Source organism: Aquarana catesbeiana, linkage group LG07, assembly GCF_042186555.1.
Source record: "Aquarana catesbeiana isolate 2022-GZ linkage group LG07, ASM4218655v1, whole genome shotgun sequence".
NCBI lineage: Eukaryota > Metazoa > Chordata > Amphibia > Anura > Ranidae > Aquarana > Aquarana catesbeiana.
This window is the reverse complement of record NC_133330.1, coordinates 27,705,332-27,718,476: the sequence shown is the minus strand read 5'-3', so window position 1 is coordinate 27,718,476 and position 13,145 is coordinate 27,705,332. Positions and strand designations below refer to the sequence as shown.

General features: G+C 44.5%; 2 protein-coding genes across 2 annotated transcripts in view; both read right to left on the bottom strand.

Annotated features, from left to right (window-relative positions):
• The window catches only part of NCKIPSD (NCK interacting protein with SH3 domain), a gene marked incomplete in the record, with an annotated part of 558,334 nt that overhangs the window by 289,012 nt on the left and 256,177 nt on the right, over nt 1-13,145 (bottom strand).
• The window catches only part of LOC141102815 (rab GDP dissociation inhibitor beta-like), a 54,028-nt gene that overhangs the window by 13,432 nt on the left and 27,451 nt on the right, over nt 1-13,145 (bottom strand). The window contains exons 8-9 of the mRNA XM_073591839.1: nt 9,694-9,865; nt 6,033-6,177 (exon numbers count right to left, since the gene is read on the bottom strand). Coding sequence (XP_073447940.1) covers nt 6,033-6,177; nt 9,694-9,865 — 317 coding nt within the window. The remainder of the gene's footprint in view (nt 1-6,032; nt 6,178-9,693; nt 9,866-13,145) is intronic.

Genomic DNA, 13,145 nt, shown 5'->3' with positions numbered 1-13,145 from the left:
ATGCACAACATTTAGAAGCTTATGTCACACATCACCAACTCTTCTAACCACTTGAAGACAAAGCCCTTTCTGACACTCATTGTTTACATGAAAAAGTTATTTTTTTTTTTGCAAAAAAATTACTTTGAACCCCCAAACATTATATATTTTTTTAAAGCAAATGCCCTACAGATTAAAATGGTGGGTGTTTCATTTTTTTTTTTCACACAGTATTTGCGCAGCGATTTTTCAAACGCATTTTTTGGGGAAAAAACACACTTTTTTAAATTTTAATGCACTAAAACACACTATATTGCCCAAATGTTTGATGATATAAAAAAGATGATCTTAGGCCGAGTACATGGATACCAAACATGACATGCTTTAAAATTGCGCACAAACGTGCAGTGGCAACAAAATAAATACATTTTTAAAAGCCTTTAAAAGCCTTTACAGGTTACCACTTTAGATTTACAGAGGAGGTCTACTGCAAAAATTACTGCCCTCGATCTGACCTTCGCGGCGATACCTCACATGCATGGTGCAATTGCTGTTTACGTTTGACGACAGACCGCCGCTTGCGTTCGCCTTAGCGCGAGAGCAGGGGGCGACAGGGGGGCTTTTTTTTTTTTTCTTTATTTTTTTTGCTTTTTTATCTTATTTTTAAACTGTTCCTTTCATTTTTTTTTTTTTTTTAATCATTTTTATTGTTATCTCGGGGAATGTAAATATCCCCTATGATAACAATAGGTAGTGACAGGTACTCTTTTTTGAAAAAATTGGGGTCTATTAGACCCTAGATCTCTCCTCTGCCCTCAAAGCATCTGATGACACCAAGATCGGTGTGATAAAATGCTTCCCCAATTTCCCAATGGCGCTATTTACATCCGGCGAAATCTAAGTCATAAAATGCTCGTAGCTTCCGGTTTCTTAGGCCATAGAGATGTTTGGAGCCACTCTGGTCTCTGATCAGCTCTATGGTCAGCTGGCTGAATCACCGGCTGCATTCTCAGGTTCCCTGTTGAGACAGGAGAGCCAGAGAAAAACACAGAAGACGGTGGGGGGTGGGGGGGCATTCCCTCCCACGGCTTGTAAAAGCAGTCTAGAGGCTAATTAGCCACTAGGATTGCTTTTACATGAAAGCCGACCGCTGGCTGAAAAGAATGATACCAAGATGATACCTAAACCTGCAGGCATCATTCTGGTATAACCATTCAAAGTCGTGAATGGCGTACCTGAAGACAAAAAAATGGTTAACAATAAAGCACAGTAAACGGTAAAGTATAAAAAATTGCATACCTGAAAAGCAAACATGATAAAACATAATAACAATAAAACATTGCAGAATAGAATACAGTAAAAAAGAGCAGAACAATAGAGAGAGAATAGAGAGAGAGAGAGAACAATAAAACGACAACTATTTTTTTTAATTTTATATATATATATTTTTTTTTTTACACTTTTTTTGTAACTAACTTTTATAACGGTAACCGGTTCCAGGTTCGGGTCTCTCAAAATGCGATGGCATCTTGGGAGACCCTGTGAAAGTGTGCCTAGTCTGTGCAATGCTGTACCCTACGCTAATACTCAACTAATGAATGGTAGCGTTCAAAACATTCACCAATGCAAAGACCAGGATTGTCAGGACAGGAGGGACAATAATAGAGGGTGTCACGCCTATATTCACGCTTGCTGCAGACACAACATCTTTTTTGGGGGTTCGTTGGGTAGGGGTACTCGGGAGGACATAAAGAAAATGCCTCTCATGCAGCCGACTGCATTTGGTTGGGGATGTGAATGGGGGAAGTACGGGCGCTGCAGAAGCGGTGGGTTCCCAATTAGGATTGATGAATGCAGCAGGAAGGGCACTATGGGCATGACGGGCCTGTGTTTGTCTTCTTTGTCTTCAGCTTGAACTGCACTTATGGGACTCGCCACGTCACCAAGTGTTACTGCAGTGCTGGTTTGACTACGACCGGGGTGTACTAGGCCGCTGGCGCTTGCCAGTTCAATAAAAAGCTACCAAAAAAACTGTTAGCGATCGCAGGGATCAGGCCTGACTCTGCGAATGCTGCAGTTATGCGTTAAGTGTTTTGTAAGTGACAGTGATCGATCGATACTGCACTTGGGTGGGCTGGGCTGGGCCGGGCGGAGGGGCAAAACGCAGGTGCTAGCAGGTATCTGGGCTGATCCCGCTAACACTGCGTTTTTGGGAACCCTAAACTGCTGGGGACGCCAGTATAGATCTGATCGGATCAGATATTGATCCGTTCAGATACTATACCACTAAGGGAGGTGTACGGTGCGTGTGTGGGTGTTAGCGGTACTGGCGCTAATCTGACGCTGCTTGGGGCTGGTGCTTGCCAGTTCACCAAAATACTACCAAAAAAACTGTTAGCAATCGCAGGGATCAGGCCTGACTCTGCGAACGCTGCAGTTATGCATTTAGTGTTTTGTAAGTGTCAGTGATCGATCGATACTGCACTTGGGTGGGCTGGGCTGGGCGGAGGGGCAAAACGCAGGTGCTAGCAGGTATCTGGGCTGATCCCGCTAACACTGCGTTTTTGGGAACCCTAAACTGCTGGGGACGCTAGTATAGATCTGATCGGATCAGATATTGATCCGATCAGATACTATACCACTAAGGGAGCTGTACGGTGCGTGCGTGGGTGTTAGCGCTACTGGCGCTAACCTGACGCTGCCTGGGGCTGGTGCTTGCCAGTTCACCAAAATGCTACCAAAAAAACTGTTAGCGATCGCAGGGATCAGGCCTGACTCTGCGAACGCTGCAGTTATGCGTTTAGTGTTTTGTAAGTGACAGTGATCGATACTGCACTTGGGCTGGGCCGGGCGGAGGGGCAAAACGCAGGTGCTAGCAGGTATCTGGGCTGATCCCGCTAACACTGTGTTTTTGGGAACCCTAAACTGCTGGGGACGCTAGTATAGATCTGATCGGATCAGATATTGATCCGATCAGATACTATACCACTAAGGGAGGCTAAACCTTTATTTGGTAATAAACGGCGGGTGCCCTGACACTATAAAAAATAAACAAACTAACCAGCGTCACCCGTAACAGTTATACGGTGATCAGTGGTGAAAGGGTTAACTAGGGGGCCATCAAGGGGTTAAAACATTTATTCGGTAGTATATGGGGGTCCCTGTCGCTATAAAACGCTGACGGCGAACCTAAATATTTAGGTCCCTAACTAGCGTCACCAGCGACACTAATACAGCGATCAGAAAAATGATCGCTTAGCGACACTGGTGACAGGGGGTGATCAAGGGGTTAAAACTTTATTAGGGGGGGTTAGGGGGGTATCCTAGACCTACAGGGGGGTAATACTGACTGTCCCAACACTGTAACTGTCACAAACTGACACCAATGCAGTAATCAGAAAAAAAAAAAAAAAAACTGCTGGTGTCAGTTTGTGACGGGGGGGTGATCGGGGGGGGGGATCGGGGTGTTTAGTGTGCCTGGCATGTTCTACTGTGTTGTGTAGTGTTGGTGCACTCACATACCTGTCTTCTCTCCTCGGGCCGGAACGGAAATTACCGAGCCGAGGAGAGATGACATCATTTCCTTTGCTGCTGTTTAGCATACAGCAGCAAAGGAATGATGTGATTGGCCGGCGGCGATCGCGAGGGGGGGGCCACGAACGGATGGTCTCCCCCTCACCTCTGATCACCGCTGGACAAAAGACGACCTCCTCGGGCACCGGGGGGGGGGTCCGAACGGACCCCCCACCCGCGGAAGGCAAATCACGTATATGTACGTGATTTTGCCTGTCCGTGCCACATTGCTGACGTAAATCGGCGTGAGGCGGTCGTCAAGTGGTTAAAGCAATCTATTGAGTTTGCCAGAACCACCTCTGGAGGGAGTCTATTCCACATTTTCACAGCTCTTACTGTGAAGAAACTTTTCCGTATTTGGAGATGAAATCTTTTTTCCTCTAGACATAAAGAGTGCCCCCTTGTCCTCTGTGATGACCTTAAAGTGAATAACTCAACACCTCCCAATGACACCATTGATGGGGCACAATTCCTCCCAATGACACCAATGATGGGGCACAATTCCTCCCAATGACACTAACAATTCCTCCCAATCACACCAATGATGGGGCACAATTCCTCCCAATTATACCAACAATGGAGCTCAATGACACCAACGACGGGGCACAGTTTCTCCCAATGACACCAACAACGGGGCCCAATGACACCAATGATGGGGCATAACTCCTCCTAATGACACCAACAATGGGGCCCAATGACACGATAGATGGGGCACAATTCTGCCCACTGACAACAATGATGGGGAGTTGTTTACTCCCACTGATGCTGGGACATTTTGTACTCCCGATGGACAGAGTCCGGCGTCCCTAAAGTCTGAAGGACAGTAAACACAACCCTTTGTTTTCAAAGTTTGGAGATCCCTGACCTAGACTACGGAGCTGTGCATTTCTACTGATGCACACAATGTAGGGAGACACAACTCTAATCCCTGCATGCAAAGGTGGCTTCATAGGATGCTAAAAGGGAAAGCAGCCACCCTGAAAGAGGAAACCTGGGGCAGCAGCCACGGCATCAACTTAAACAAGAACATAGGCAAGGGTTAAAAGATGAAGAAGCTGCATATTCAGTAAGTGATTAAATCAGTTGCTGAAATTGCCTAAAAACTGTGGGTTTAATATCACTTTAATGAATAGCAGTGTACCATTTTTTTGAATATACAGTTACTCTATTTACTAATTAGGTGACTTCTGAAGGCAATTGGTTCCACTAGATTTTAGTTAGGGGTATCAGAGTAAATGGGGCTCAATACAAAATGTACACCACACTTTACAGATATTTATTTGTAAAAAATTGTGAAAAACATTTATCATTTTCCCTCCACTTCACAATTATGTGCCACATAAAATCCCAATAAAATGCATTTATGTTTTTGGTTGTTACATGACAAAATGTGCAAAATTTCAAGGGGTATGAATACTTTTCCAAGGCACTATATATATGTGTGTGTGTGTGTGTGTATATGTATGTGTGTGGGTATATATATATATATATATATATATATATATATATATATATATATTAATATATATAGTATGTATGATTGCATTGTTGTCCTAATTATTGGGTGTGGGTATGCATGCTTATGTTTGTGGGGGTGGTTGGGTGGATACATATGAACAAATAGACCAAAAGCCGTCTAATTTTTGAAACTTTACACTGAAGTCAAATCCCGTGTCCCCTTGTATGTTTGTATGCCAATAAAGCTGATTCATATGATATATACACATGGAAGAAACAAAAACTACTGGGGTGTCCTATCACTGGAAATAGCCTTACTGATTGCAAAATACTGTATTATATAGCACTATATATATATATATATATATATATATATATATATATATATATATATATATATATATATATATATATATATATATAATATATATATATTAGATTGTAAGCTCTTCTGAGCAGGGCCCTCTTAATCCTCTTGTATTTTATTGTAATATAACTGTGTTGTCTCCCTCTTATATTGTAAAGCGCTGCATAAACTGTTGGCGCTATACGCAATTATATATACATAGATTATATATATATATATATATATATATATATATATATATATATATATATATATATATATATATTAGTATATAATAGTGCTATATATTTTGTAAACTGTAAATCTGTTTCCAGAGATAGGACAGAGATATTACACACCAGTGGTCCTTGTTTCTTCCATGTGTACAGTGAGCCCGATTTAGCATTAGGCACAGTAGGCACCTGCCTAAAGGCGGCGGAGACCATGAGGCAGCTTTTCCCTATATATTTAGTAGGAATAGTCCTCTCATATAAAGTTATTTATACAGTCCCAATATTCTAAGCCAGGTTGGAGCCAGTAAGACCAGCTATGTGTAATACAGGTGGAACCTAGCAGAGGGGGTGTTATTTAGTTCTCCGAACATTTATGGTCTACAGGCTCCAGTAATGAAATTTCAACCTTGAATGAGCCCCATTGCCCAATTGGTTCAGCTTACTTCTGATCGACGGGTTCCAGGAGTTCTAGCGCCGGCTGGATCTCACTCTCCGGATTCTCAGTTTCCACCGTCGTGCTAATTATAGCGACATACTTCCCGTCTGATGCCACGCAGTGCGAACAAGAAACCATGCACACGTAGATGTCTGAGCGGGGAGAAATATATGACAGATTGCAGTTATAATCACCCCTGCTATAAATAATACATGGGAGCACTCCAGAGAGGATGAGCTGCTAGCGGATCTGTTGTGCCCGGAGTTTCGGAAGACAGGCCCGTAAATTAATTAATATAACAAATCATATTTATACTCGTCCTTTGAGAATGTACATCCTATGGGGAGGGTGTAGGGATAAAGCTTTCTAATTTTAAATCAATGCTTCTTAGGTAATGTATTGCAATATATTTCAGGGACAGGGAAAGAAGCCTCATTTTTCATGGAATTCTGTGTTATGGACGAACAACATTGTATTCAATGTAGGAATCTCTCTTATTATTGGCAAAAATTGGATATTTTAAATAGGTGGCAAACAAATTATTTAAATAATCAATTTTTTATATTTTAACAGGTAGAAATCTAACATTCTTAATAGGGCTTTGCCATATATTTACTGGTGTCTCCCAAGGGGTAAAATTCCCCTCACTTCCTGTCAGGATGATGGGTGTCTCCCAAAACACTGATAACCCCACCCACGGTTCATGTCCATCAGGCATGCCCACTTTATGTGGGCGAACCAATTTTACATGTTGGTCCTGCCCCGACCCCGCCTCTAAATTTGGAGGGACCAGTCATCACATCCACTTCGCAGACTTGGTTCTGCCTAGACCTTGCTCCTATATACACTATATTACCAAAAGTATTGGGACGCCTACTATTACATGCACATGAACTTTAATGGCATCCCAGTCTTAGTCCGGTGCATCAGTGCACAAAGCAAGGTCCATAAAGACATAGATGAGTGAGTTTGGGGTGGAAGAACTTGAATGGTCTGCATAGAGCCCTGAGCTCAACCTGACAGAACACCTTTGGGATGAATTAGAGGGGAGACTGCGAAAAAGGCCTTATCGTCCAACATCAGTGCCTGACTCCCATAGACACACTCCGAAATCCTGTGGACAGCCTTCCCAGAAGAGTTGAAAGCCATTATAGCTGCAAAGGGTGGGCCAACGCAATATTGAACCCTGCAGACTTATGCCCCGTACACACGGTCAGATTTTCCGATGGAAAATGTCAGATCGGAGCGTGTTGTCGAAAATTCCGACCGTGTGTGGGCTCCATCGGACATTTTCCATCGGATTTTCCGACACACAAAGTTGGAGAGCAGGATATAAAATTTTCCGACAACAAAATCCGTTGTCGGAAATTCCGATCGTGTGTACACAAATCCGACGCACAAAGTGCCACGCATGCTCAGAATAAATAAAGAGATGAAAGCTATTGGCCACTGCCCCGTTTATAGTCCCGACGTACGTGTTTTACGTCACCGCGTTCAGAACGATCGGATTTTCCGACAACTTTGTGTGACCGTGTGTATGCAAGACAAGTTTGAGCCAACATCCGTCGGAAAAAATCCTAGGATTTTGTTGTCGGAATGTCCGAACAAAGTCCGACCGTGTGTACGGGGCATAAGACTGAGATGCCATTAAAGTTCATGTGGATGTAAAGGCAGGCGTCCCAATACTTTTGACAATGCAGTGGATGTAGGGACCTCCCACACCCCCAGCAATTAATGCCTATCTTGGATGTCCGCTCATGTGCAGTAGCTCAAATAAGGTTGATGCTGTCAGGTCAGATCATGGCCCAGGATACAGCATCATTAGGACACAGGGCCAAAATGCAGAACTGTCCCGGCAAATCCAGGATAGTTGGCAATGGCATCCATGAACAGAACAGGAAGTACATTTCCTAGCAAAGGTTCTAAGCCTTCTCCATTCTATCAAAAACTTAAAGTAGAATCTCAGCTTTACTATGACCAAGCAGGCCCAAACGAACTTCTGTATGTTCTTTACATAACAATGAGGCCGCTGTGTGCGCTGTAATCTACTATTGTAGCATTCACGACATACATAATGCAGTGCTGTAGTGCAGGGAACTTCCCTTATGCTGCCAAAACTGAATTGAATAGTCCTAAATGTGTCTCCACCATTCATGAGGAGCCTTGTATTTTTATTAAGGAATACAAGGTTTACTCTGATTGGCTGAGGTGGAAATCATGATATTATCTGCCTACCTCTCCACCTTGGCATTCAACGTGGCAAATATTCAATGATAAAAATAAAAGGCTTCTTGTAAAAAGCGCATTCAGGCCTACTTGATTTAGAGTCAGGAGCAGATGGGAAATCGCCATGCAACCGCTGGACTATAATGACGCATACTGTCCATAGCTAATGCTACAACAGTTTATTACAGTGCGCACGCCTGCATAATAGATTGCTATCAAACTCCTCCCCCCCATGTAACTAATAGTGGGATTAAAAATAAAAAAAATACCTAAAAGCCCCTTTTACTTTGAAGTCTCAGAAGACTTTGATACAGAATAATGTCACAAAGATAGGACCGGTTATCCCTGGCTTCAATGCTGAAACACCTGTCTCTACTTCAGTGCTGGATCACCAGTCTCTACTTCAGTGCTTGTTCACCAGTCTCTACTTCAGTGCTGGATCACCAGTCTCTACTGCAGTGCTGGATCACCAGTCTCTACTGCAGTGCTGGACCACCAGTCTCTACTGCAGTGCTGGATCACCAGTCTCTACTGCAGTGCTGAACCACCAGTCTCTACTGCAGTGCTGGACCACCAGTCTCTAATTCAGTACTGGACCACCAGTCCCTACTACAGTGCTGGATCACCAGTCTCTACTACAGTGCTGGATCACCAGTCTCTACTGCAGTGCTGGATCACCAGTCTCTATTGCAGTGCTGGATCACCAGTCTCTGCTGCAGTGCTGGATCACCAGTCTCTGCTGCAGTGCTGGATCACCAGTCTCTGCTGCAGTGCTGGACCACCAGTCTCTACTGCAGTGCTGGATCACCCGTCTCTGCTGCAGTGCTGGACCACCAGTCTCTACTGCAGTGCTGGATCACCAGTCTCTACTACAGTGCTGGATCACCTGTCTACTGCAGTGCTGGATCACCAGTCTCTACTGCAGTGTTTAATCACCAGTCTCTATTGCAAAGCTGGATCACCAGTCTCTGCTGCAGTGCTGGACCACCAGTCTCTACTACAGTGCTGGATCTCCAGCCTCTACTACAGTGCTGGATCTCCAGTCTCTACTGCAGTGCTGGATCACCAGTCTCTACTACAGTGCTGGATCACCAATCTCTACATCAGTGCTGGAGCCCGTAAAATAAAAGTAGTTATATTTACAGCATGGTGACCAGCGAAGCCAATCTCCCCTCTATTCAATAACTACAGCTGTTGCAGGTATCCGACACTTCCAGGTGTGTCAGAAGCTAAATTCCTCTGTGCTCTGTAGCTCCACCTGCTGTCCACTATATCACTACTGGAAGCCTTGGATGCCAGTGGCAGCCATAGATCTTCAACAGAGCAAAGACTGGAATCACTGCCTGCCGAATAAGTGAGTAAAACTAACTTTCTTTAACCAACTAACCTCATTTACAGGGTGCTTGTGGCACATTATAACATAGCTATGCATTGCCTCTAACCTGATTTCCTGTTGACCTGCATCTGGGGGATAATGATTTGGCAGGATGTGCACTCATTGGTGTTCCTGATTGGATGCCTGAGGATGCAGATGACTCTTATCACCTGACCGACCTTCTTCACTTGATCGGGAACATAACTGGGGTCACAGATGAGTTGCTTACAGTGAGCGATCTGTAAGGGAAGAAAGAACATTGACATCTTCCAGCAGAAGTGATAATAAGAAGACCACAGGGCCCTGGTGACAAATATTACTGGAATTCCCTTCCCGGTTCCTACTCAAGCCTAATAGACCTACTATAATTTCACAGTGTATCTTCTTGTGCAAAAGTAGAACCAAAAGCCAGATAAAGCAGAACTTTACCCATAATAGTTTGATAACAATTAATGTTCTTTAGCAAAAGAATATACATTCCACATTAATTAATTATGCTACCAAAATTATTGTGTGCTGTAAATTGCCTCCAGCATTGCTCCTGTTTCTTTTTGCTGGAAACCACCATATTGTTGAAGCACAGAGCAGTCACTTCCTTATTGGAAACTCTCCCCCTCTCCTTGGTCCCCAAAAACTATAGGTCACTTTGGTCAATTCAAATAAGTACATTTCCAGCATTGATTGTATGTCTTGGCTCAGCTAGAGAAGAAGGTGGACAGAAGCTTTAAGTCTAGTACACACTACTAGTTTTTTTTCGTTCAACCCAGCAGGCTGAACGATAAAAAAAAAGAAAAAAAAAAAAACAGATAGCTCGGGAGGAGCTACTGTACTAATTATACAATGTTAGTACAGCGACCTCCCCCCGCTGAGCTATTGTGTGCATACAATATACAGGGGCTACGGCCCTGCCAGAACACACTTATCAGATGCTGATCGGCAGACCTTTTTCGGTCATGCCCCTTTAACAAAAACCGGCTGCATCACACACGGGCCAAATGTCTGCCGGTTTCTATTGAACTGGTCAATGCCATCCGATGTGTACTAGTATTTACAGGGCTGAGGTTCACAGGGTGCCAATGAGAGTAAAAAGGAGAGACAATCAAGAATCGGGGAGATAATAAGACACTATCCTTATAAGTTTAACTTTTCTGTGTTTCCTTGGCAGCAGAGTTTGTCCTGTCACCTCTCCTGTTTCTCTTTTCTCCCTCCCTAATCTGGGTTTCCTTTGCACATTCTGTGTAATTTCTGTTGCCTTCTCCCCCCTTCAGCAACAGTATATCTTAAAGCTGTCAGAAGATCAGCCTCCAGTGGCTCTGATTTTAGGCACATTGCTGAGAATAGAAAGCAACTGAGCATGTGCAGAGCAGGGTGAGACCATGCATTACTGGATTTTAAACAGTATATTTCTCCCCCCCTACTCTGGGTTTCCTTTGCACATTCTGTGTCATTTCTGTTGCCTTCTCCCCCCTTCAGCAACAGTAAATCTTAAAGCTGTCAGAAGATCAGCCTCCAGTGGCTCTGATTTTAGGCACATTGCTGAGAATAGAAAGCAACTGAGCATGTGCAGACAGAGGCGTATCTAGGGTATGGCAGCCATGGCAAGTGCCATGGGCGCCATGGGGGGGGGGGGGGGGGGGGCGGGAAAAAAGCACAAAAAATAAAGTCCCACCACCCGTCCTCTCGCGGCCGCCTCCCGCTATATTCTTGTCCCCGGCGCCACGACCGGCCTGCTGGAGCGCAGCGCCGGCACAGCAAATTAGCAAGTGAGGAGGCCAGGAGGGAAGCTAGTGACAGGCGCCCCCCCTGACGGCCGATGAGTTGGTCTGGCCAGAGTGACCGCCCCTGGGTCATCTACGTAGAGATAAAGTAACTGGCGGAGGCGGAGCCTAATGCTCCGCCTACCCTCCTCTGCTCAGCTACTTCGGCTTCTCTTCTGGTGGGTCTCACGGGCCGGGTCGGGTCTTTGTGACGTGCTGACACCCGGTGCTCTGACGTGGTCGGCAACGGACTCTATAGGGGAACATGGAGGCTGGCGACCAGGAGAAGAAAGAGACTAGAAAACCAATTGGAACCCCCCCAGGCAGCAGCAGCAGGTACTAGTACTGTACAGCACCTGTCACCATGATATTGATCATCTTGTGCATGTGTACCAGTAACCAGCACCAACTTCAAAGCATTTGTTACCGCATTTTTGGGTGGTGGTTAGGCCACATTTATGGGTGCTCATGTTACTGCTTTTTTTTAGTTGTTGGTAAGGCCGCATTTATGGGTGCTGATGTTACCACATTTATGGGTGCTGATGTTACTGCATTTATGGGTGCTGATGTTACTGCATTTTTGGGTGCTGGTTAGGCCGCATTTATGGGTGCTGATGTTACTGCATTTATGGGTGCTGGTAAGGCCGCATTTATGGGTGCTGGTAAGGCCGCATTTATGGGTGCTGATGTTACTGTATTTATGGGTGCTGGTAAGGCCGCATTTATGGGTGCTGATGTTACTGTATTTATGGGTGCTGGTAAGGCCGCATTTATGGGTGCTGATGTTACTGTATTTATGGGTGCTGATGTTACTGTATTTATGGGTGCTGATGTTACCGAATTTTGGGTGCTGGTGAGGCCGCATTTATGGGTGCTGATGTTACTGCATTTTTGGGTGCTGGTAAGGCTGCATTTATGGGTGCTGGTAAGGCTGCATTTATGGGTGCTGATGTTACTGTATATATGGGTGCTGATGTTACCGCATTTTTGGGTGCTGGTGAGGCCGCATTTTTGGGTGCTGGTAAGGCCGCATTTATGGGTGCTGGTAAGGCCGCATTTATGGGTGCTGATATTACTGCATTTTTGGGTGCTGGTTAGGCCGCATTTATGGGTGTTGGTAAGGCCGCATTTATGGGTGCTGATGTTACCGCATTTTTGGGTGCTGGACAGGGGCGCAGTTTCAGTTCTTGCCATAGGCGCCATTTTCACTAGATACGCCTCTGTGTGCAGAGCAGGATGAGACCATGCATTACTGGATTTTAAAGAGTATAGGCAAGTATTTTTAACATTTTACATAGCAATAACTGCAAATGGGCAAACCTGAAGTCATCTATCAGGACTTAATGTTCAACTTAAAAAAAAGAGCATTTGGGCCTTGTGACCTTATGGGCCCATGTAGGGACACAGTTGGCAACCTAACCAGATGGTCGAAGGGCAGGTTTGCTTTACCTATGCTAACCGTAAAGAATTCCTAAACTGATGGACAAATATGATTTTTACACTTACCATAAAACCTTTTCCTTGGAGTAAATTTACAAAGGTAGGATTGTAGACTAGTTTATAACAGCTTTTCTCAACTAGGGTTCCATGAAAAATTGGGGTTCCTCCAGAGGTTGCTAGGGGTTCCTTGAGCTGTGGCTGCTTGACCTCCCAGGTGATGCTGCCTGCATAGTTCTGGGTCCAAAGCCTCATGGCAGAGCCAGTGTCACAACACCAATGACCTTATTAATTGTTTGTAAGCATGTTTTTTTTTTTACAACAA